Here is a 26,361-nt window from a genome sequence, read left to right on the forward strand (position 1 = left end):
AAAGGCAGACAGATTAACGTCCATCATTGAATTCTTACCAAGGCGATTGGGAGGATAGCCTTATCCTCTTTGAAGAGACCCAAGAGCGGTTTGTGGTCAGAAACAGTGGTAAAGTGTCTACCATATACGTATTGGTGGAATTTTTGATGCCAAAGACTGTTAATGATCCTTTCTTCTCGATCTATGAATAGCCTTTTTTGGTCTTTGTGTGGTTCTTGACACACATCCTACTGGCCTTTCAGAGCCATTGTCCACCTCCTTGGAAAACACCACACCAGCACCACATGTTGAGATGCCACAGGTCAATAGCAATTCTTTAGGTGGGTCGAAGGGAACTAACAGCTTTGAGGAATGCAACAATTGTTGATAACTTCCTCCTGGGGAAACTTCCAAGACTAATACCTTCGATAAGTTTGGTAAAAAAGGTTTACCAAACATAATAGGGGCGATTCTCCCAATATAAATTCTAAGTGTCGAATTTGTATAAAAACTGGAATAAATCCTGATGGTTTTTCAGTGGGAGTTTCAAAATGAATCTCCCACACTCTGTTCATGGCAGGGTGCCTCAGCGTGAATCACACTGAAATTCAGTGGGTGGGACCTATTCCGCTGGAGAGGCTGGCAGCATAGTGCTGAGCAGGCCACTGGGTATGCGCCGATCTGTCAATGCCAAGATCAATGCGTGAGCAATGGCCCCACACTGCTGGCCTCCCGATTTCTGGCCAGTTTAATCACTGGCGAGCCCCACGCCCCCGCATTGCTGGCCCTCCAACCCCCTCCCCACACCCTGATCGCTGGTCCCCCTGGACCTGACCAGGCCAGCCTCGACCCCACTCCTCGCCCCCGGCCTGCCTTGATGTCAACCCCTCCCCCCAAGTCCCAACCCTCCCAGTTCCAATACCACCCCGGCACGCTACCTCCCCTCCCCCAACCTTGATGCCCAGCTCTGAATGCTGGCCTCCCACCCCCCTGTCACTCTGCCCGAGCGGGAGTCCCCACTCTCACTGATCATCCCCCAAAGGCCCTGCTCCCCACCACCCCCCACCCATAAGGCCCAGCTCCCCATTTGGCCCTGTCGCCTTGGCGCTGCCTGATGCTTAGTGGGCAGTGCCAAGATGCCTCATGGACATTGGCACTTTGCCCCTTGTAGCAGATTTCCACTTCATCTGACGAAGGAGCAGCACTCCGAAAGCTAATGGTATTTGCTACCAAATAAACCTGTTGGACTTTAACCTGGTGTTGTTAAAACTGTTACTGTGTTTACCCCAGTCCAACGCTGGCATCTCCACATCATGACTTTGCCCCTTGGGCAGTGCAGGGGGCTGGCTGGCACAGCCAAGATGGCAATGCGCAGAAGGCATTCCTGCCCCTCTCCCGCCCCCTACTCCCCAGTATCCGACCCTCTGAAGGGCCTTGATGATCCCCCTTCACTCCCGCGGGGTTGGACCGCCAGTTCCTCGCAAGTGGGGAGCTATACTAAACCCCACTGGAGTGAACCACTCCTGGCAGTGGGGGAGGGGAGACGCTAGCGGGCTGGAGATTTCAGTTCCGCGCCCGCTAACACTATTCAAATTGTATTTAAATGAGATTTTAATAAAATATGCAGCGCCACACCGATTTCTGTCGTGGAGCTGACAGCGCCGGAAATCTGGCTGCCGGAGACGCACAGAGGCCGTGGTGCCCAGCGGGAGCCTGCAGAACGGCCTCTGCTCGAGTCTCCCGGCAAAAGCATTGCAGGAGGCTGGGAGAATCGCCCTCAGTATGTTTATGTAGACTGTCAAGATAATAAATATTTCAGACAACATGCCCTATATGTTTAAAAAATACATACATTTTATTGAAACCCATTGTAAGTTACAGCTTATACATGCTGTTAAAGACAGAAGCAGTGAGTCTAGAAAAACAGCCAAGTTATGGCCCTATCTCTACAGTTTAAACAAGCCGCACTGAGATAATGAATTTCCATTGACAGGAACTGCCATTGACTTCTGGAAGAGACAGATTACATTTTTAAAAGGAAATTGTCCTCGGCAATTGTAGTTACATGGCCGTCAACTCAACCCCTGGAATCTAAAGGAACTTGGAAAAAAATTCTGCTGCAGTTACAGTAAGAAGTTACAGTGACAGTGACAGTGAAGTCGCAGTTACAGTGACCAGCCAAAGATTCATAAACAGTGAACTCTCAGGGTTTTTTATCTTTCAAAATTGAACTTTAATTTGGCTAAGAAAAGTGTTACCGACAGTATAAATTGCAAAGTGTGCATGCTTGTGTATGTGAAGAAGTATTCGAGAAGCGCGGGTTTACCTTTCTAAATAATTTGCTATATTTACCATCGTTGGGTTTCTAACTCAGTAAAAATTAACCCTTTAAACTCAATAAAGCCTATCAGACTTGGATCTTCGCAATCAGCATGTATATCTTTAAACATAGACATTAAGAATATACTTCTAGATCATGGTGGCACGGTAGCACAGTGGTTAGCACTACTGCTTCACAGCTCCAGGGTCCCGGGTTTGATTCCCGGCTTGGGTCACTGTCTGTGTGGAGTTTGCACATTCTCCTCGTGTCTGTGTGGGTTTCCTCCGGGTGCTCCAGTTTCCTCCCACAGTCCAAAGATGTGCGGGTTAGGTTGATTGGCCAGGTTAAAAAAAAAATTGTCCCTTAGAGTCCTGAGTTGTGTAGGTTAGAGAGATTAGTGGGTAAAATATGTGGGGGTAGGGCCTGGGTGGGATTGTGGTCGGTGCAGACTCGATGGGCCGAATGGCCTCCTTCTGCACTGTAGGGTTTCTCTATGTTTCAACAATACCTGTCAAAGGCAGACTTGAAGTATTATGATAGGAGAGTCATATTTTAACCGTCCTCATGCAGCCATAACAATTGGCAAATTAGGAGTGAATGGAAGTGCCTTAAATTTAATTCAAAACATATTCCACTCTCTAAAGTCTTAATTCAACCAGTTCTTTGATAATCATGACTCATTGAAAATACTGTTCATATTTTAATAACTTGATTTGGGTTTATGATCATTATTTTATAAAAATCTGTCAAATAATGGGCCCGAATCTCCAACTTCATCTGATGGCCAGCAGAAATCACGACGCCCCAGTGAATGGAGTGTCCATCAAAAATTGGGATCCGCTGTGGACGTGAGATCTCTCAAGATTCACGCGACCTGCCCCGTTGACTTCGATTGGATTCCCAGCCAGAGTAGGTGGTAACCCAATAATTATGCAAAACCACTAATTTGATGATCATTAGTGGGTTTGACAGCCAATTCACCAGCCTTCCACCACTCACCCAGCCCATCAGCGGGAACTTCACCCGGAGGGCTTTACATGTGTTGCCCACAAGCGGAGACATTCCATATTGGACCCCAAGAATCCAGGGAGCACCACCAACCCCTCATTAAAGAGGGTCATCCTCCCCCTCCCTCTCTACTCAAATCCTGGGTTATCCCCCCCCCTCCACCCACCCCACACTTCATGCAGGCATGAGGACAACCCAACTCAATCCCCTCAGCCCTGTTCCCGCTCAGCCAACCCAGTCAGCATCCCCTTCACCCTTTGACACCCCACTCAGCCTCTTTTCAAGCCACGTGCCTTGGTTGTGTCAACAGAACTCTGCCTAGCTCTGACAGCTCAGCAGGATATAGATAGACTGGAAAATTGGGCGGAGAGGTGGCAGATGGAGTTTAATCCGGATAAATGCAAAGTGATGCATTTTGGAAGAAATAATGTAGGGAGGAGTTATACAATAAATGGCAGAGTCATCAGGAGTATAGAAACACAGTGGGACCTAGGTGTGCAAGTCCACAAATCCTTAAAGGTGGCAACACAAGTGGAGAAGGTGGTGAAGAAGGCATATGGTATGCTTGCCTTTATAGGACGGGGTATAGAGTATAAAAGCTGGAGTCTGATGATGTAGCTGTATAGAACGCTGGTTAGGCCACATTTGGAGTACTGCGTCCAGTTCTGGTCGCCGCACTACCAGAAGGATGTGGAGGCGTTAGAGAGAGTGCAGAGAAGGTTTACCAGGATGTTGCCTGGTATGGAAGGTCTTAGCTATGAGGAGAGATTGGGTAAACTGGGGTTGTTCTCCCTGGAAAGACGGAGAATGAGGGGAGATCTAATAGAGGTGTACAAGATTATGAAGGGGATAGATAGGGTGAACGGTGGGAAGCTTTTTCCCAGATCAGAAGTGACGTTCACGAGGGGTCACGGGCTCAAGGTGAGAAGAGCGAAGTATAACTCAGATACTAGAGGGATGCTTTTTACACAGAGGGTGGTGGGGGCCTGGAATGCGCTGCCAAGTAGGGTGGTGGAGGCAAGCACGCTGACATCGTTTAAGACTTACCTGGATAGTCACATGAGCAGCCTGGGAATGGAGGGATACAAACGATTGGTCTAGTTGGACCAAGGAGCGGCACAGGCTTGGAAGGCCGAAGGGCCTGTTTCCTGTGCTGTACTGTTCTTTGTTCTTTGTTCTTTGACACCCCAGCCTCGTGCCTTGGCTCAAGGAGATAAGTCCAATGGCCATTTGCCCCTATGCAGCTCCCTGGCTGCAGGGGGAGGGTCCATCAGGAATGGTGGGGATTGAGAGGACTAAGGCTGAGGGAAAGGTATTGACATCAACACTCCCCCCCGGGATGGAGGACTCGTGGTTGGACTGTCCATTCTAGCCCTGGCAGAGCTGAAAATCAACGCTGGCATTGTGATTTGAGGCAGCCCTGTGATCATAATCCGCATTCCTGCCTATCAGCTGTGAAAATTCTGAAGTGACCAGGCCATTTTAATCTCCAAGCCACACCCATCGCCAGTCCCCAGGCCCCGGTCACCTGGCAACCTCTAATATAATTGCAACATTCCAGTCTGCAGCACAGATCTTCCATTTTTGCTGTTAGAAGCTGCAGGCGTGAGCAGGTCCCTGTGAAGTCCTCAGAGGTGTCTCTGAGAGATTGGAGGTGTCAATTTCACCTGGGAAGGTGTGGGGGGGATGGTTTCCACTCTGCACAGCTGTGCATTCAGCCCCAGTGTATGCACTCAGCTTGATTTGAAGTTGCTATGGCTTCCTAGCAAGCAGAAATCTTTGAAACCCTCTCCATTGCACTTAAAGATCCATTGATCTGTAGCAAATTCAACGTGCAATGCCTTGACAAAAATTCCATTAACAGCTCAATGGATTTCCACTCCAGCCACCTGTGTTTATGCTCATTTCCTGTTCATTGAGAATGGATCTCAAAAAACCCATTGATCCTGACTGCAACATTGACAGAGTCTAAGTCTAATTACCAACCTATGTGGTGTCACTTCCACTTTTGCAAACAGCAATTGTTTTGAAGAAATCCCAGGAGAGCGATGAGGTCAACCCCTTGCCCCAACCTGAGCCCACACAACTCCCAGGATCCCCGAGGGACCCTTCCTATGCAGTCTGGCAGCAGCAGAGGGGCAAATGGCATCAGGCCAGGTTATCGGTGTCAGGTTGCCAGGGGCAATTCACCATTGGTATGGCCAAGCCACGTGGCCTGAAGGGGCACTGACTAGGGGGTCTGAGAAGAAAGTGGACTTGAGTGAGGGGGTCTAAGGGGTAAAGGGGGCTGAGTAGGGGCTCTGAGGGGGGAGTCAGGTCACATTCATGCCTATGTGGTGTGGGGGAGGGGGGTAAACCGTTATTTATGGGTGGGGGGAGGATGCCCCTCTTTGTTGAGGGATTGGTGGTGCTCCACTGGTGAGGTGGGAGGCACTATTTCATTTTATGTGGGTAGGGTGACCTGTCTTTGAGCACAGAGACTGGGCCACCATTTTTAAATGGCTGCCCAGTCTCAGAACTCTGGGGCTGGCTGGCGAATTGCTTGTAATGAGCTTATTTACATCTTTCAGTTGGGTGAATCCCACCTGAAAGACGCTGCCAGCACCAATGGGAAACAATCCCATTTTTCTATAGGCTTGGGCACTTAGCCTCAAAACAGGAGAATTTGGCCCAGAATCTCCAGTTAAACACAGAGTGAACACTAGATCTGGACTGTGCTGTGAGTGAACTCTAGTCAGAACCTCTCGGTCATTCATCTCGGCAGGATCTTCCAATCCTACCAACGGCACACCCCCATTGCATGTTTCCCAAAGGTAATGGGTGCATTCAAATGAAAATCCAATTGACAAAAGCAGGATCAGAAGATCCCATCACCAGCAAATGGTGGGCTCCCCCCTGCTGCCATGAAACATGTAAGAAGTCTCACAACACCAGGTTAAAGTCCAACAGGGTTATTTGGTAGCAAAAGCCACTTCAAAAGCCACAAATAAACCTGTTGGACTTTAACCTGGTGTTGTGAGACTTCTTACTGTGTTTACCCCAGTCCAATGCTGGCATCTCCACATCACGAAACATGTGGCAGATTGTGCCCTGTATCTGTGTGCTCTGTTCCCTCCCTAACCTTCCCCATTGTAATAAAAAGGATTGGACTGATTCGGTCGGAGTGAAACAGTGACCCTGATGATATCACTAGAAATGACTGCATCATTCCCAGTGAAATGTAATTCTAAAACACATTCCCCATTTTCTAGATCCACTCTGCAACCTCACTCTGGGTGATGGATATTTTGAAATCGTTAATACAACATGGCTGCATGGAAACAATGAAACTTGTCCAAATGGATCAGAAATCTACCTTCCTCACCAGGGTCCAAGTGAGCAATACTGGGAGTAAGTAAATGACGACAGATAGCTGCACCTATAACCTGCACAGCTGTACCAGTAGCTTCCTCTTGTTGGAGGAATGTCTGTCTAATGATTGAAAAGCTGTTTGATTTGGACAGAGGTACTATTTACATCATACACCTGTTACAAAACAATATCACAACAGGGAGTTAATTAATTAACAGCTCCCTGGTTTATAATAATATTCATACAGTGAAACATTTATTGATTTTGTTTATTTCCTTGCTCTTCAAGGAAGAGATTTATCACTAGAATTCCTAAACATTAAATAGTTCCAATTATCAGTGACTCATACCCCTTTCTCTCTGTGTGTTTAATAAAATAAGAAGTTTAACAACACCAGGTTAAAGTCCAACAGGTTTATTTACCGGGATATTGGGTTCATGTCACACTACCTGTAACCCCCACAGTTGCCTGGACCTGCAGAGTTTCACTGGCTGTCTTGTCTGGAGACAATACACATCTTTTTAGCCTGTCTTGATGCTCTCTCCACTCACGTTGTTTTGTTTCTTAAAGACTTGATTAGCTGTAAGTATTCGCATTCCAACCATTATTCATAAAATAAACCTGTTGGACTTTAACCTGGTGTTGTTAAACTTCTTACTGTGTTTACCCCAGTCCAATGCCGGCATCTCCACATCATGTTTAATAGAATCCAGTATTGTGTTTAACCCAGAGACCTGAGAACTGAGTTGGGGAAAGTGTCTGGGAGCAGGGACAGGTTTAACAATATGAAGGAGCTGAATTCATTGGGAGACGCAGTGACTAACCCAGGTAGTTTTAACAGTGCAATGTAAGGCAGTCAGTGAAGCATTGTCAGGAAATCCTTCAAATCAAATCAGCTCTCCAGGGAATCTCACCAGCACTCACTGTTTCAACACAGCTCTATGTTTTAAAATATCAGTAGAAATAGAGATCAATCATAAAGACTATTAAGCATTCTCCCACTTCTTGTCGACAGTAAAATATTTCTCTAAACACTTTGATACAGTAATACATATTTAAGTGGTTGCATGATTGCTTTAACAGCCAGTCACATGAAATGATGGTAATATCAGTTTCACAGGTTCCTGTTTAGTTTCACTTCCTAAACTGTATAGGCAACTGCTCCTAAAATAAATTGTTGTTGTTATTTTGAATAATGTGTGCAAACCACATCTTTTTTCCTTTTGTTAAAACTCACAACTCCTAATATAGTTGGAACATGAAAAAAAGAAAATTGTTGATGAGTTGGGATTCTATTTCATCAAGAACATCGAGAAAAGATCCTCATTTTTTAAAAAAACATTGTGGATCTTCGCACTTCAAATATTAGAAGGCTGGGGAAAAATCAACAACAGGATTAAAGATTGAAGTGCCCATGTAGGAAGACCATTAAGAAGAATAAAAAGAATAAAAAATATTGTGTTTCGTACCAGACAACAAAATCAGGTAGACTCCTCTAAACTGAAGGCTTTAAAAGAGGATTTTGTTCTGATTAGAGAAGGGTGAGATTCCAGGCAGTATCTGACATATTTGAAAATAAGAGATGCATTGCTGTATGGCTGGGGTCATTTGGCAAAACAAATCCGCCGGAACTTTACCACCCCGCCCGCCACAGGAAGCGCAGCGGGCGAGGGGTATCAGAAATGGCAAGGTCCATTGACCTCAGGCAAGTTTTGCAGTTTTTGGACGAGGGAGACCATAACATTTTGCCCATCAATGGTCTCCAGGGTAAAAAGAGGGGCACTAGGAAGCCAGTAAAAAATATGTACAGAGTAGTTCCCAGTTGCTAGTGCCTACAGGAGAAATGGCAGATCAATTAGGTGTCATGGGTTCTTTCAATGAAGAAAATGAATCATGAAGCTCCTAGGCAAACCATTTTTAGTACTTTGTACAAACAAATAAAATTGCCAATCAAGGGGGCGTGTCTCCCAAAAAAACTAAGTGCTAAATGGGCAGAAATACAGGGAGTTTTTCCCGCCAATTCTTTGGGCGCGCTGAGTGGAATGAATCTCCACGATTCATGCTGGTGGGGTGACGGGTCTTCATCCCACTGGAGAGGCCCGAATCAACGCATTGAGCAGGCCACTGCACATGCACCGATTTGTCAGTGGGGAGATCGGCACATGTGCACAGGCCCCCCCTCTCCATCGCTAGCCTCCCAATTGCTGGCCTCTGTGTCCCCAGCCCCCTGACATTTGTGACCCCGCGCCCCCCCCGATCGCTGGCCTCCCCCCCCCCACCACAGCCAGCCCATGCCCCCCCCATGGCCAGCCTGATGCCCCTCCTCATGGCCAGCCCAACAGCCCCTATCCCCATGTCCAGCCCCGATCGCCCCCTCCCTCTCAATCCTACCAGTCCCTGCAGTCAGTCCCCCCCCCGCTCACTGCCACCTGCACCAGTAAGCCCTGTCCCCTCAGGCCCCACCCCTCGGCACTGCCTGGTGCCTGATGGGCAGTGCTGGGGTGCCCAATAGATAGTATAAGCATGCCTACGGGGCAGTGCCAGGATGCCAGGGTGCACTGCCCAAAGGGTAACACCCCTGCCCCCAACATCTCTGGGTGGCCTCAATGGTCTCTGTCCCCACCAGTGGGGTGATCATGCCTGGTCCCCAATTATGGGGACCAGCTTTAATCTCTGCTGGTGCAACTCCTCCCAGCAAGGAGGGAAACATTAGCGAGCCCAGGCGATACCATCCCGTGCTCGCTAATGATATGGAGATGTGAATTTCCATATTGTCACCAGCCTCACGTTAATTCTCAGCACGAGTCTGATTATGTTAAAATAAATGGCTTGGAGAGTTGCGATCGACTGATGTCTCCCAGCTCACTGTGCCAGCTGAGCAGCAGAGGGCCAGGAGAATCAAACCCGAAATGTTTGTAGCTTTTCCCATTATAATAGGAAGTCATTGGAGCTTGATTCATCCAGCAAAACCAAGAACCAAAATATGCAATGACTTTGTGGGCTCCAAAATCAGGCAATGTGAAAAAGTTTTCTTACTGAACATGCTTTGACTTTAAAAACAGTAGTAGAAATGAGAGTGTTGTTGGGAATGTCTGCTAAAGAAATTTCACAATTTGGTGCAGGAATGAAGATCCACATCTTGGGAATTGCTTATAATAAGTTAAAACAGCAAAAGGCATGTCACAGATATGCCAAGTGAATGCTGGAGCAAGGATAGTCAATGTAGTAGAGGTGTTGGTGGACTTTCTTAACTACAGCGTCAGCATAGGGGGACCAGGATAAGTTGTTGCTGATCTTGTCACCTGAAAAATTGAAGCTCTCAACCATTTCTACTGCATCCTCATTGATGTAGACAGGGGTATGTTCTTCACTATGCTTCCTGAAGTTGGTGAGTAACTCCTTCATTTTTTGACATTGAGGGAGAGATTATTGTCGGTGCACTAGTTCACCAGATTCTCTATCACTTTCCTGTATTCTGTCTCATCATTGTTTGAAATCTGACCCACTACCGTGTCATCAGCAAACTAGAAAATCGAGTTGGAGGGAATTTGGCCACATAGTCATAGGTGTATAAGGAGTAAAATAAGGGCCTGAGGACACAGCCTTGTGGTGCATCAGTGTTGAGGATAATCATGGAGGAGGTGTTGTTGCCTATCCTTGCTGATTGAGATCTATGGTTAGGAAGTTCAGGATCCAGATGCAGAGAGAGGAGCCGAGCCCCAGGACATGGAGTTTGGAGATGAGTTTCGTAGGAATAATGGTGTTAAAGGCTGAGCTGTAGTTGATAAATAGGAGTCTGACATAGGTGTAATTGTTATCTAGGTTATTCCAGGGTTGAGTGCAAGGCCAGGGAGATGGCTTCTGCTATGGACCTGTTGTGGCTGTAGGCAAACTGTAGTGGATCTAGGCAATCTGGGAGGCTGGAATTGATTCATGCCATGGCTAACCTTTCAAAGCACTTCATAATAATGGATGTCAGAGCCACCAGATGAGAGTCATTATGGCACACTGCCTGGATTTTCTTTGGTTCTTGAAGCAGACAGGGACCTCAGATTATTGTAAAGAGAGGTTGAAAATGCCTACAGTTTGCCTGGGCGAATCCCCCCTCCAGCTGGTCCATGCAAGATCTGAGTGCTCATTCCGGTACCCCATCCAGGCCAGTGACTTTCCCTGGGTTGACCTTTGAGAAGGCTGCTCTGACGTCTGCAAAGGTGACCTCGAATACAGGTTCGTCCGAGGCTTCTGGGATGGAGGGCTTGCTCTCATTGACCTCTTGCTCAAAATGAGCATAGAATGCATTGAGCTCAATGTGGTGGGGTGCATTGCTGCTAGTGATTTTACATACCTTATTCTTGTCGCCTGTTATGTCTTGCAGACCTTGTCATACTTGGCAGAGGTCCATGTGGCTAGCCTGGCACTATATCTTGGTCCGGTACTGTCTTTTAGCATCTTTGATGGATCTCCTTATCTGGCTTTCTTGTGTAGCACAGTAAGAAGTCTCACAACACCAGGTTAAAGTCCAACAGGTTTATTTGGCACTAGCTTTCAGAGTCTCAGTCTCCTTCATCAGGTGAGTGAGGATTTGTGTTCACAAACAGGGCATATACAGATACCAACTCAATTTACAAGATAATGGTTGGAATGTGAGTCTTTACAGGTGATCAAGTCTTAAAGGTGCAGACAATGTGAGTGGAGAGAGGGCCAAGCACAGGTTAAAGAGATGTGTATTGTCTCCAGCCAGGACAGTTAGTGAGATTTTGCAAGCCCAGGCAAGTTGTGGGGGTTACAGATAGTGTGACATGAACCCAAGATCCCGGTTGAGGCTGTCCTCATGTGTGCGGAACGAGGCTATCAGTTTCTGCTCAGTGATTCTGCGTTGTCGTGTGTTCTCATGAGGGCGTCTTTCAGCATCCTGTGTATACTGAGGGCTTGTCCGTAGGGGATGGCATCTTTAACGTGTTTAGGGTGGAAGCTGGAGAAGTGGGGCATCGTGAGGTTATCCGTGGGCTTGCGATACAGTGAAGTGCTGAGGTGACCGTCCTTGATGGAGATGTATGTGTCCAAGAATGCAACCAATTCCGGAGAGTAGTCCATGGTGAGTCTGATGGTGGGATGGAACTTGTTGATGTCATCATATAGTTGTTTCAGTGATTGTTCATCATGAGTCCAAAGGAAGAAACCTGGGCTTAACGCTCTCTCCACTCACATTGTCTGTACCTTTAACACTTGATTACCTATAAAGACTCGCATTCCAATCATTATGTTGTAAATTGAGTCTGTGTCTGTATATGCCCTGTTTGTGAACACAAGTCCTCACTCACCTGATGAAGGAGCCTGAGACTCCAAAAGCTGGTGAAAAATAAACCTGTTGGACTTTAACCTGATGTTGTGAGACTTCTTACTGTGCTTACCCCAGTCCAACGCCAGCTTCTCCACATCATTTCTTGTATAGATCAGGGTCGCCTGACTTGAACACCTCAGATCATGATTGGAGAAGATAAAGCTTAACTGGAGTGCTGTCAACTGATTGGTCGGTTCCAATACTGACCTTCTGGATAAATACAAGAGTGTATTTGAAGAGATACTTGGGTCAATGAAGGAATTTCAAGTTAGTCTCAGGATAAAACCTCCTATTCAACCAAAAAGCCTCAAAGCAAGAGTGGTGCAAAATACAATTCATCCCAAGGGCGAATAATAATTAGTACAATTGTTAATACCGGTGTATTAGAGCCAGTTACGTTGAGTGACTGGTCTATCCATTTCGTACCTGTCTTGAAATCAGATGGTTCAGTTCATATTTCTGGGGATTTTAAAACAATAAATCCAGTGTTGTGTGTTTATCACTTCCTCTAATTGAAAATTGTTTGCTGGTTTATTAGGTGGGCAAAAATTCAGCAAGATTGATTTTTCACAAGTTTATTTACAGATGAATGTAGCCATTAAGTCTCAACCATTGGTTAACATTGTTACTCATAAAGGTCTTTTTTGTTATGAAGATTGCCTTTTGGAATAATATCCAGCCCTATTCCAAGAATCGATGGATCAGATTTTAAGTGGTCGTTCAGGTGTATAATGTTATATGGATGATATTCTAATTATGAGCTCTGGTGAACACGAGCTCTGGTGAACAGGAGCACTTGAATAATTTAGAAGCAACATTGGAGCATCTTCAAGCACCTGGTCTGCGTATCAAAAAAGAAAAGTGTGACTTTTTCCAGACATCAGTCCAGTATTTGGATCATGTGATTAATAGTAGAGGCCTACATAAAACACCTAAAAAGATGGCAACAATTTTAGAAGCACCATGTTGATGAATGTGATGCAATTGAGGTCCTTACTAGGATTAATAAGTTATGATAAATTCGTTTCCAACATGGCTAGTTTATTGAACAGGTTTTTTTGGTAGCACAAGCCACCAAATAAACCTGTTGGACTTTAACCTGGTGTTGTAAGACTTCTTACTGTGTTTACCCCAGTCCAACGCTGGCATCTCCACATCATAGTTTATTGAAGACATTACATAATTTACTACGTGTGAAGCAGTCATGGGACTGCCAATAACGTGTAAGAAAGCAGACACGGATGTCCAAGATGCTTTGCAGAAGTCTTAAGTACTTTTTCATTTTAATCTAAAGCTACCATTACTATTTTCCTGTGACATTTTAATTTTTGGAGTAGGGGCAGTCATTTTAAATATTATGCCTTCAGAAGAGAAATGGCCAATTGCTTTTGTTTTCATTCTCTGACTCATCCTGAATCTAACTATGTTCAGCGAGAAAAAGAAACATTGAATATATTTTTTTGGCATTCAAAGGTTTAATCATTATTTATTTGGTTGTCATTTCACATTATTGATTGTTAACCCTTAAATATAATTTTTGGACCACATAAATGTATACCATCATTAGTTGCGCGTCAATTGCAAAGATGGTCACTGATCATATCTGCACACTCCTACGATATAAAGTCTCATCAATCAGAGTGCCATGCTAATGCTGATGCATTATCACACTTACCTTTACATATTGAGCAGATGCCACCAACTAGTTTTGCTAATATTCTTTATTTTTCACTAGTAGATCATTTACCTACGACAGCTTCTCAAGTTCAGAGACATACCAGAAATTATCCCATTTTGGGAAAATTATGGATAGGGTATTGAAAGGAATGATAGCTGGAATGCATCGTATGCATCCTGATGTGAAACCATATGTGTCAAGAAAGCTTGACTTGACCATCCAAGGTGTGTCTATCCAAGGGTGTCTATCGTGGAGAATCTGAGTGATCATTCCTCCTAGTCTGTGTGGAAGAGTTCTTGAACAACTACATGAAGGACATCCTGGTACAGCCCAGATGAAGGAATTAGCACATAATTATTTTTGATGGCCAGGTCTAGATGCTCAGATTAAAGAAAATAGGACAGTGTGAGTTGTACACAAATAAGAAATACACCACCATTGTCTCCTTTACACCAATGGGAATGACTGAAAATGCCATGGTCATGATTGCATGTAAATTTTGCTGGTCTGTTTGAGAGTTACATGTTCTTCGTCATAATTGATGCACACTCAAAGTGGCTCGAAGTTGTTATCATGAGATGTACTACAACTGAACAACCACTGAAAAACTTGACAAAAAGTTTGCAAGATTTGGTAAACTGGAATAGATTGTTAGCAATAATGGTTCACAGTTTACTTCACAAAAGCTTGAAGATTACCTGAAAGTAAATGATATTCAGCATATAAAATCCACAACTTATCATCCATCAACCAATGAATTAGTTGAGAGATTCATACAATCCTTGAAACATTCTTTAAAACCTTCAAGCGTTCATTATCACATCATATGAATACCTCTTTGGCATCTTTTAGAAGCACTATCCATGCGACTACCCAAAGTTCACCTGCATTACTACTCTTACAGAGACAGTTGAAAATATGTTTGATTTGTTATTACTTCCAGAAACATCAGAGATTGTAGAGCATCAAAAACAATCTCAAGTTTCCAGCCGAGAAGTGGAGGGAAAAACAATACTCATTCCAACAAGGAGATCAAATGTTAGCGCATAATTATTATGCCATGAGTGAGAAACGGGTACCAGCCAGAGTTTTAGCAAACACGGTCCAATTTCTTATATGATTCAACCAAAGATGAACCAGTTTGGCAATGCAATGCTAACCAGTCATTTTCACCTCAAAATGGTTTCTCTGAATCATCTCCAGAAGTACCAGCTTCTATATTGTTGTGAGTATTACTATGGAAGACTTAGTTGAATCAGAGTTGCCTGATGATTGTGTCTATGTTAATATATCACATGAGAATGATACATAATTAGTTCCAAGAGAAGAAGTGTCTACTGAAGTTCCAAATCTTACCTCTAGCGTCAAGGGCAGCAAAATTCTAGAACGTCATACATAATCAAAGAGGAATAGACGTCTTTGTGATTGACTTTCTTATTGACTGTGTATAATGGTTAATGGTGCATAGTAGTGTATAGCATCATAGCAATTTGTTACCATGACCATGGAAGTAAAGGGAGCAGGATGTTATTTAAGTGCTTGCATGATAATTTTAAGAGCCGGTCACGTCATTTGATGGTGATGTTTTTGGGATGTTTCTCAGGCTCCTAGTTAGTTTCATTTTCTACCCTGTACAGACCCTGAAGTAAATTGTTGTCAGTATTTTATACCTACATGTGCAAATCACATCTTTTTATTTTTTTAAACCCACAACCTCTAACATAGTTAAGACAATACAATCTAATGGTGTCCATGTGTAATGAACAGTGTCTTAGTTGTTCTCTGTTGTTATTTTATTCAGTAAGGTGGTTTTACGCCGTTCCAGTTCAATGGATGAGACTGGGGAGATAGTCTGGTATTTAGCCCTCTGTCTGCTTCTGGCCTGGCTGATTATTGGGGCAGCGTTATCAAAAGGAATCAAATCTTCAGGAAAGGTAAAATGATTGGTGATGGACAGGGTTAAAACTAGTGACAAAGTACTGATTTTTGCAACAATAAAACAAGAATTTATAAATCATTTGTGAATTGGGCTGGTTTATCTCATGGTGATGTTAACAGTGACTGGGGAATGGGAGACCCAGAATTCATGAACACTTCAGGTCTGAATGAGATTTGATCTATTTCCTGAGTGAAAAAAAGCTTGACCATCAAATTTGGATTTTCGTGCCACTGGATCCAATGCGATGGGAGTCCGAGACTCCCAGATTGCGTACATAGCTCCTTGGACTGCTTCCTGCACAGTTCTCCCCAAGCTGGCATTTTCCACTGGTGGAAATTGGTCAGATCATGATGTCAAACAGCCATTCTGGCAAATTTGACGCATGAATTTTGACTGAGTTGGTTCACTCAACACATTCACTTTTCATTCACTAAAAGAATATGTGCAACTGCAAGGTATTCGGGCACGCAACTTGCAGATAAGGTGATTTAGACTGATGTCTGTTATTATGAAGTTTGGGGAAGTACAGTCGGATGTTTTTGGAGATGTTGAGATGGAGTTTCTTGATTGAGCAGGGAGTGTTATTGCATCCTCACAGTGAGAGCAGAGAAACAGGTTACCTATTCACACAAAGGTTTCAAAATTTATGCGTTGCAGTCGCAATACCACTGGGTCTGCAAAATAACATGGAGATGGAGAGAGGCTGTGGAGAGGTTAAGCATCTGCGTGATTCGTAAATTAGAGCTGGCACTGTGGTTAGCACTTCTCCCTCACTGTGCCAGGGATCAATTCCGGCCTTAGGTAACTGTCTGTGTGAGTTTTCACATTCTCCCCATGTAGGTGTGGGTTTTCTTTGGGTGCTCTAGTAACCTCCCACAATCCAAAGATGTGCAGAGTAGGTGGATTAACCATGCTATGGTCCATGATCACACCATTAGCAGTTCGCACATCATATCAGATATCAAGAAAAGGGTGAGGTGGGATTTGAGAAGGCGCATAAGCAATGTTGCCCATAAATAGTGTGGGTGTGTAGGCTCTCATTAATCTTGAACAGAGCGTGTACTGCAACAAACAGCCATACACAACAAAATGAAGTTAGAGGAAATATTAGGTAACATACAGGAACATTCCATCATTTTCAAATTTGTAGTGACACTGGCTGCCAGCGGCTCAGCTGCAGTTAGCCGTGAGACACTGAGACCCATCTCCCCCATTGGGTTAAGGAGATGCAGGCGTCCTTGGCTCTCACTCATTCAGCTCCACTCCCCTACACTGGTTGTGTGATCCTGTGAGAGCGAGAGAGAGGAAAGAATATTAATGATCTTGTTGTATTGTGACTTGGCGATGTGTCCAACAGAGCTGAAAACTGAAGGTGGGTGAAAGCAGTGAGATCAGACTGGTGATCAGAGGGCAAAATGGAATATTTTGGATATTAGACACGAGCCCTGATTGTCGAGGTCACTGCTGTCCGAGAGATGGGTATTGAGCAGATTGAGAGTTTGGTGGTGAACATTTTGCATAAAGATACATTCATTGACCAGCTGCATGGGGCATTAAATGTCTTGTGACATTGATACTGGGCCTTCTAGTCTGAAACCCTTGCTTGTACCTCCTGACCATCTGTTCCCAATCCAATTGGTGGGTGGTCCTTGAGAGAGACACCTGTACCTCATCCTCATCACCATGAAAACTTCCTGTTCACCTCCACTGTGGCTCCAGCACTGCATCTCTGAGCCAAGGAGTCCTCTCTCTTCCCTGTACTTGCTATTTGCAGCAAGTGTCGCAGCAGCAGTCAGCAGGGGCGATTCTCTCAAAGAAATTCTAAAGGCCAATTTCACAGGAAAACTGGAGTAATTCATGCTGCTTTTTCAGTGGGAGTTGACACTGGAATCTCCTACACTCTGTGCAATGCAGAGGCCACCAGCGCGAATCTAATTGAATTTTATTCACACTGGAGAGGCTGAAATAAGCAGGTCTCTGCTCACTCAGACTAGCGGGCCTGGAAAATTCAGTCTCAGGCCTGCTAATCACATTAAAAAGACATTAAAAATAGATGCAAATAACTTACCTGGTGTTCCCGCCGGTTTCCAGTGCAGATCTGACAGTGCCAGAAATCCATTGCTGGAAGATGCGCGCACAGCAGGAACGCATGCACGAATCCTGTGCATGCCTGGACGTGAGATTCTCCCACCATTCTGCACTAGAAAATTAGCGTGGCGGGTGGGAGAATCATACCCAGCAACTCTTTCCTGCCTCTGAATCAAGTTTCCCTTTAAGAATGGCAGACTGCCTTTAAGAAGAGAACTCAGCCTTCACTGCTCAGACAACCAGCAATGCAGCCCCCCAGCAAAGCCAATAGAGGCAGGATACAAACACACTTGAAAATGACTATAACCAGCATTTTTCCACAAAGTTTCCCCAGTCCCTTAAATGTGCCCCTCATTCGAAGGGTTTCAGTCACTGATACAGGTATATTGGGCGAATTTCCAATTGCTCTGGAACGCTGGGCAGGACTGGCTCAGTGATTGAGCAGATTAGGGTCAGGGTTTGAAATGAGATTTGTCTGGACAATGAGAATGACAAAGAACTGGAGGAGTAAATGTGAGAGTTAAATATATTCAGCACACTCTGATTGCTTTTCCTTTTTAAACATGTTAAATATCAAAGATATAAAATTTTGAATATTATTCTGCACTTTAAATTCAGTTCCATTTTGCAACTCTGTTTTACAAATCAGATAGTTATTACTGCTCCAATTATCTTATGATTCATTCAGTACATAATCCTATCAGTTTACTATTCAATTGGATTCAATGCTGTAAATGTTGTTCCAGCAATACAGGAAAATCTAACAAACTCCTCTCCATGGTCAGGTGGTTTATTTCACTGCGACATTCCCTTATGTGGTTCTGACCATACTCCTGATCCGAGGTCTTACCCTGGAGGGAGCCTATAAAGGAATCGAATTCTACATTGGAAGCCAGTCAGACTTCTCCAGACTGGCTGATGCTCAGGTAAATACAATATAAATGACTGAATTTCAAGTGTAGTTTTTAGTTGAATTATATAATTTTTTTTTGCTTGCTTGAGATGGACATTCTAAATGTTGTTTTTGGCTTTTCAGCTGAAATGTGGGAAAACTAATCTCAGATAATGTGCATTTTTACCCAAACTATGTGATGAATTTGAATGAATTATTTTGCAATTTTTGTCATCTTGAGAAGACATAGATAGGAAGGAACGGGATGAGATAGAGTGACAGGAAATGGGATGCAATGGAATAGCTTCAAGGACTCCTTCTTACTGAAACCTTGGAATGCATTCAGTAATAAGATTTTCAGGTGAAATTTCTTATTAATTTAAGGGGTAAACATTGTCTCATTTGTTTGTAGCAGAACAATAAATGCAATCTGATCCTTGTTAAACTTGTACTTATTAATATTTGATGCTGTAAGAAGCTGGAAGTAGGAATTGGAAACAACATAAATTCATCAGTATCTGGGATCTGAGCAAACATGGAAAACCATTGAGTGTCTCCTTAACCGATCAGATTTCAGCATTGTGAAATTAGCAGCACAATGACTGACGCAGAGAAGGAAGTGTTAGAGTGGGTGAATTCAATGTTAAATTAGGTTAAGAAAGAGAAAGAAAAAGGTAAATGAAGAAGAGTAAGAGAGAAAGAAGTCACAGACAGAAATATTAAAATAATTAAAATATTTTCTAATCGACAGCTACAATTATACCCTGACTCTACACATCATTAAATGGTTAATTAGATTTGAAAAGACATATGGGAAGTTCCTGTTTGGATGATGTTGAGTCCTGAGAAATAATGGAATATCACACCCTATTTTTCCTGACAGAGACATATCAAAGTTATGAAGTAATACATAAACCGACTGTCATCTCCAGTGGAGATAATGGAAGTTGATTATCATCCCAACAGGAGTCACATCCTGGAAGTTATATCCCAGGCCTGTTGTGGAGTCCACCCTTACCAGGAATACACAGGAGACTATGAAAAAGCCACCTATTCTTTTACCTTTTTTATTGGGCTCTAACACTCCTTATTTCTGGTGTGTAGGTGTGTGGGTGTGTACGTGTGTGCACGTGTGCGCATGTGCGTAAAGCAGGTAGAGTTACTGGTTTCCTGAACCTAACAGTGGAGTGGTAAAAAGTGGACAAGAACCTTTGGATTTCTGAGTTTAATTTGAAGTTGCTTTGGCATTTGTACACAAATAGTGAGCACTATAAGCCACATTGTTATTCCAGCAGCAGATATTAAGCCCTTCAATTTATGCAACAGGGTAAAATGATCAATATCTAATTGGTAGCCTGCCTAAAATCCTTTCTTCTTTTCATTGTAATTTAAAGCATTCACAATCATTCCCAGTGTATGTCATTTACACTGTGCTCCGGGGTAGACAAGAAAAGCAATGACGTGGTTTTTATTGGTATTGAGATCTGAATTTTGAACTTGTTGCCATTCAATATGAGTGTTTATTCTGTGGTGAAAATCTTTCTTTTGTGGCTGTTTTCAGTAAAGGAATGGAGGTCACTGGGTGTCAGTGTCCAAGCTGGAAGTAACAAATCAAATCATTAACTAGAAAATATAGCCGACAGTGGAAAATATCAAGACTGCTGGAGGGAGTGGATAGGGAGATAGAATGGTGGACCAACTGTTTAATGGGGATATCATTGACCAGAGGGAACTTTATTCAATCAGTTCACCACTGAGCTGTGGGATTAACCCACTCCATGTTCCACGTTGTTAATACCCTCCTGTTTTATCTGTTGAATGAGTTCAAGTGAAATCTCCTGATGATGATTAATTCTCCATTCTATTTAACAGATTTGGAAAGATGCTGCAACACAAATTTTCTTTTCTCTTGCTGTGGGTTGGGGCTGTTTAATCACACTGTCATCCTACAACAAATTCCACAACAACTGTTACCGAGACACCATCATTGTCTGTGTGGTTAATTGTGCTACGAGTGTGTTTGCTGGATTTGCCATCTTCTCCACCCTTGGTCACATGGCTCATGTACAAGACAAGCCTGTTTCAGAGGTTGCACAGTCAGGTAAATGCAAAATTAAACTTCCTGGGCTGGGTATTCGTGGATTCATGTCACCTGTCTTATTATTTAGGCTTCTTTAAGCAACCTGCAATTCATAAATGTTTGTTCTGAGTTCACTGGAATTGAGAGCTGATAACAAGGGTAACAGGGCATCTGGAACCTTAGTGAATGACGGGAGCAATGTTAGGTTTGGGAAAGTAACAGAGGAATGATAGAAAAGCATGGTAACAAGGGGAAGGGCATCCATGAGGTAGGCACTAATGGATCACACTATCATAATGATGGATCAAAACCCTGAATTAGATACAGACATTGGGTTTTTAAATAAGACACACCTTTTTATAAATGGATATAAAAGACAAAGATGGCTGAGAATGTAAATTCTGAGAATGTAAAAATCAGTCACTGTCTGGAAAGTTCCAGTTTGGATGATACTAAGTCCTGAGAGACAATGGAATATCACACCCTATTTTTCCAGGCAGGGACATATTAAAGATATGAAACAATACGGAAACTGATTGAAATCTCCTGTGGAAATAATGGAGTCTGATTATCACCTCAGCAGGAGTCACATCTTGGAAGTTATGTTCAGACAAGCTGTTGGTTCCCCTCTTTCCAGGAATACACAGGAAGCTGGGAGGCAACCATATATACTTTTACCTTTCATGTGTATTTGTGTGCATGTATATGCGTGTGTGTGTTTTTTATTATTTTTCTGGGGTTTCGTGGTTAATAAATATGCTACTTCCTTGACTCAGGTCAACATTGATTGTTACCTTATTACTCACAGCTTAAATAGTTCAATCTATTCTGATTTGAAAAAGCTCAATATTCCTGAAAAAAAACTTAAAATGTTGTTGTGACAATATGAGAATGTTCAATGGAGGGGGGCCTGTTCACCTCCTCTCACCTAGTCATAACAAAATACAGTGAACATTACAACCAGTGACAGCAGGCTCCTCACAGCAGCTTGTGTTGTGGGAGTTGTCCAGTTCACCCACATCTTCTTGGTGAAATGTGTGAGCCTCAAGCACTGTGGCTGAGGTGGAGGTGGGAGACATGCTCCCATGAAGGCCCTTGGTGGGCATGGCCTTCTATTAACTGCCCTCCTCCTCCTCGCTCTGTGCACAGATCCGCCTCTCTGCTGCCTGTGCTCCATCTCCAGTAAGAAGTTTAACAACACCAGGTTAAAGTCCAACAGGTTTATTTGGTAGCAAAAGCCTGGTGTTGTTAAACTTCTTACTGTGTTTACCCCAGTCCAACGCCGGCATCTCCACATCATGACTCCATCTCCAAGTCAGTTGTGGGTTGAGACTGGTCTTGTCCAGCTGAATGCATGTTCAGCTGGGAGTGATTAAGATAAGGTCTTAAATAAATATTTATGCACCAAAATAGCAGATCTGGCATCAAATCAGTGTTAATGGTTGTTTCATATCACTATATACCCATTCTAGATTTATCAGATGCGCACACAACACGCTCACACTAGTGCCCTTGTGTTTACTGAGTGCCACACAGGCTCTGCTGGTAGCAATTCTGTCAACATGTTTTGAGTTTTAGTCTTCCACCAGCACTAATGGCATTATGGAGGCAAATATAGCAGCCAGGGTCACTCAGTTATTAGCCTCATTACAGCCTTGGTTCAAACATGGACAAAAGAACTGAATTCCAGAAGTGAAGTGAGAGTGACTGTCTTTGACATCGCGGGAGCATTTCTATGAGTGTGACATCAAGGAGCCCTAGCAAAACTGGAAAAAATAAGCATTGGGGGAAAACTTTTGACTGGTTGGTGTCATACCTGGCACAATGGAGATAGTTGTGCTTGTCGGAAGTCAATAATCTCAGATCCCAGACATCCCTGCAAGGGTTCTTTAGACAAGTGTCCTCAGCCCAAACATCTTCAGCTATTTCATAGAATCCATAGAATAGAATCCCTACAGTGCAGAAGGAGGCCATTCGGCCCATCAAGCCTGCACCGACAACAATCCCACCCAGGCCCCATTCCTGTAACTCCATATATTTATCCAGCTAATCCCCCCTGACACTAATGGACAATTTGTCGTGGTCAACCCAACTAACTTGCACATCTTTGGATTGTGGGAGGAAACTGGAGCACCCAGAGGAAACCCACGCAGACACGGGGAGAGTGTGCAAACTCCACACAGACAGTGACCTAAGCCGGGAATCGAACCCGGGTCCCTGGCGCTGTGAGGCAACAGTGCTAACCATGCCGCCTCATCAATGGCTTTCTCTCCATCATTAAGTCAGAAGTAGTGATGCTCACTCACTGTTCACAATGTTCACAACACTTGCAATTCTTTAGATATTAAAGCAGTTTATATCCTTAGGCAACATCCAGGCATAGACTAATAGTTATTAAGTGGCATTCACACCACACAAATGTCAGATAATGACTGTCTCCGCTAGGAGAGAATCTAATCACCTACCCTTTCACATTCAATGACAATATCCCCACTATCAACATCCTTGGACTTATCATTGGACACTTGCATCCCATAAAATAATAAAAATAAAATGTATATTGTAAGTTCCATTAATTTAACCAGATCAATTTTATCCACTATTCAGGTTTCGGTTTGGCTTTCATCGCCTACCCAGAGGCCCTTGCACAGTTGCCATGGGCACCTTTGTGGTCCATTTTATTTTTCTTCATGTTGCTCACTCTGGGACTCGACACTCAGTTTGGAGGCTTAGGTAAAAATAACATTGTTTCATTTAACCAATCTCTTTCTACTTTTATAAAATCAAGTCAGCTAAATTATTAAATTTATAATGTTGGGTTAGGAATTACTATTGGTGATTTTAATATATTTCTCTGTGACCATTCTCTGCTTGCTGTCTAATGGAGCATCACCTTATTAGAATGTAAGGTGCTAACAGTTGGATTAAAGGAATACTCAGCTACATGTCAAAAAATTCACCGGTCTTGATTAAAGTTCAATATTTTCAGGTGTAATTCAGTGTTTTTCCTTCATTACTACGACATGATTGACCAGAAGCCTATTTGAACCACCCATATTGGTACTGTGGAGATGGGCAGTTGGGTATTCTGCAGTGAGTAACTCACCTCCTGACTCTCCTATGTCTGTCTAGCTTTTCCAAGGCTCAAGTCAGGAGTGTGAAGGCATACTCTCCACTTGCCTGCATGAGTACAGCGCTGGCAACTCTCAGAAGATGAATGAAATAATCAAAATATATCACAGAACCAAATCATCATTGTGGAGTGTACTCATTCCACAGGATGCAAACACGCCTGTGACCCAATGGCTTTAGTGTCCCCAGTGGGAGGATAGATAAAGGAGGTTACACAGATTGCTCCAGCCAGCATTTGTTTCTGTTGCTTCAGTTCTTCCAGTAAAATTGGCTCAGGCAGGAATGTATCGGCCTACTGACCCGATGGTGACCTTTCAGATTTATTTCTCGGTCCTGCTTCCATTCCTCTCTTCACAGGTCACAAACAATTTCCACTGATAGATGGATCTGTCCTCATCTTCTCTGGTTTAAACAATTTGGTGGTCTCTCCAGCGGCGGGTTTCTCAGAGACTGCATAACTTGCTAATTAATTATTGACCTCATTTAACATTTTCTTTCATCAGAATTGGTTATAACATCGCTGCTGGACCAGTTCCCTAGGTTTCTACGATCAAAGCATCTTTATGTGACAACTGGTGTTTGCTTATTATTGTATTTCTTTGGTCTTGTTTGTATAACGCAGGTAAGTTGCCCTTTTGTAAGTTGCTACTTTTCTGGATGTTGTCCTGGTTATAGCTAGAAAGTGTAATGATGGCAACTTTGGAACATTTCTGTCTCAGTTTCAGCTTGGCTTAGTTGCAAAAAGCTCTCACTTCAAATTAGAGTACTGTGCTTGGAAACTTAGGTTTTAACCACATACCCTTGGTGAACAATTCACTGTCTTGCTGAGGGGGTGCCACATTGTCAGAACTAGATTCACTAGATTGATTCCAGAGATGAGGGCCTTGTCTTACAAAGAGAGATTGGGCAGTTTAGGCCTGTACTCTTGGAGTTTAGGAGAATGAGAACAGATCTAATTGAGGTGTACAAGATGATATGGGGGATTGACAAAGTAGACATGGAGAGGATGTTTCCTCTTGTAGGGCAATCTGGAACAAAGGGTCTTAGTTTTAGGATAAGTGGTGGCAGATTTAAAACAGAGATGAGGAGAAATTACTTCTCTCAAAGGATCATGAGTCTATGGATTTCACTACCCCAGAGTGAAGTAGATGCTGAGACATTGAGTAAATTTAAGGAAGAGGTGGACAGATGTTTAGCTAGTAAGGGTTTGAAGGGCTATGGTGAACGGGCAGGAAAGTGGAGTTGAGGCCAAGATGAGATCAGTCATGATCGTATTAAATGGCGGAGCAGGCTCGAGCGGCTGAATTGCCTACTCCTGCTCCTAGTTCTTATGATTCTAACAGGAGGTAGTTCTGGCATTCAGGGGCCACAATGGTAGGAGTATGGAAACCATTGCTAAGTTTAAAGTATTTAATTTTTTTCCCAAAACCAGTGTACTCAGACAAAACGGCAGGAAGGAATGAGGAAAGTTGTAAGAAGAAAAAGTCATAAAGAACAAAAATAACTCGGATCTGAGGAGATGTGCAGAAAGTGTGAAAAGTTGTGAATAATGACTGTCTCAAAACATGAGAAACAAACCCTCTCCTTCATAAATGAAATGAAAGTCAAAGACAGTCTGAAGGAGCTTAAAGTATATGGATCCCCAATGCCGGATGGTGTTGTAACAGAGAGAGATTAGAGAGGAGAACTAGGAAGTAGAGACAGTCATTGTGTTGAAGACAATGAACACTGGAATTGGCAAATATCCTTCATGGATGATGTTGGAACAGCTGAGAAAGAAACCAAATAATACTGAGGAATTGTACTGGACTCAACAATGAACATGTCCAACCGATGTACACATTTGTTCCTATTTGTTCAAAGGTTGGGGGCATTACTGGTAAGGCCAGTATTTATTGGCCATCCCTAATTGCCCTTGAGCAGGGAGTGAAGTGCCACCTTCAGTAACTGCTACAGTCTATGTGGTGTAGGTCCACTAATAGTGCCGATAGGGAGAGTGTGGTGAACCATCGTTGGTTCACCACTGGGGGTTGTTACTATGTTACTGTTGGGCTAGGGTGTTGTTACTGTGGGGGTTGTACTATGTTGTTGGGTTAGGGTGTTTACCTGTTATAAGAGTTATCATGGCACATTCCAGTGGGGTCCCGCCTCCGGTGGCGAGGTATAAGACCCCCTGCTCCGGCAGGACCCCTTCAGTCTGAACTGGTGTATTCGTGTTAGTAGTTCCATTGTTACTCAATTAAAGCCTTCAATACCGAAGCCTTGGTTCCATGTGCTTATTGTCGCGCATCAATTTAATAGAGTAAACAGAAAACTCACAGCTGTACAACAAGAAGAAAACAGAGAGTATGGAACAGATTCTAAAACCGGATCGTCTGACACTGGACCCACGTGCGGTCGGTGCAGCTAACACATTCGACCATTGGTGGAAGTGCTTTGAGGACTACCTGGCAGCCTCGGTAGCTATCACTACAGACAGTGATAGACTCCAGGTCCTCCACGCAAGGGTAAGCGACACGATTTACCTAGCCATTCGTGCAGCTCCCACTTACC

The 26,361-nt window shown here is 43.6% G+C and overlaps 1 protein-coding gene across 2 annotated transcripts in view; it reads left to right on the forward strand.

Annotated features, from left to right (window-relative positions):
• Positions 1 to 26,361, forward strand: part of LOC144492813 (sodium- and chloride-dependent neutral and basic amino acid transporter B(0+)-like) — a 315,961-nt gene that overhangs the window by 253,850 nt on the left and 35,750 nt on the right. For both annotated transcript variants that reach the window (XM_078211282.1, XM_078211283.1), the window contains exons 5-10: positions 6,559 to 6,697; positions 15,479 to 15,611; positions 18,490 to 18,630; positions 20,469 to 20,697; positions 23,284 to 23,409; positions 24,312 to 24,430. In XM_078211282.1, the coding sequence (XP_078067408.1) occupies positions 6,559 to 6,697; positions 15,479 to 15,611; positions 18,490 to 18,630; positions 20,469 to 20,697; positions 23,284 to 23,409; positions 24,312 to 24,430 (887 nt within the window). The remainder of the gene's footprint in view (positions 1 to 6,558; positions 6,698 to 15,478; positions 15,612 to 18,489; positions 18,631 to 20,468; positions 20,698 to 23,283; positions 23,410 to 24,311; positions 24,431 to 26,361) is intronic.

This window comes from Mustelus asterias, chromosome 4 (assembly GCF_964213995.1).
Source record: "Mustelus asterias chromosome 4, sMusAst1.hap1.1, whole genome shotgun sequence".
In the NCBI taxonomy this organism is placed as follows: Eukaryota; Metazoa; Chordata; class Chondrichthyes; order Carcharhiniformes; family Triakidae; genus Mustelus; species Mustelus asterias.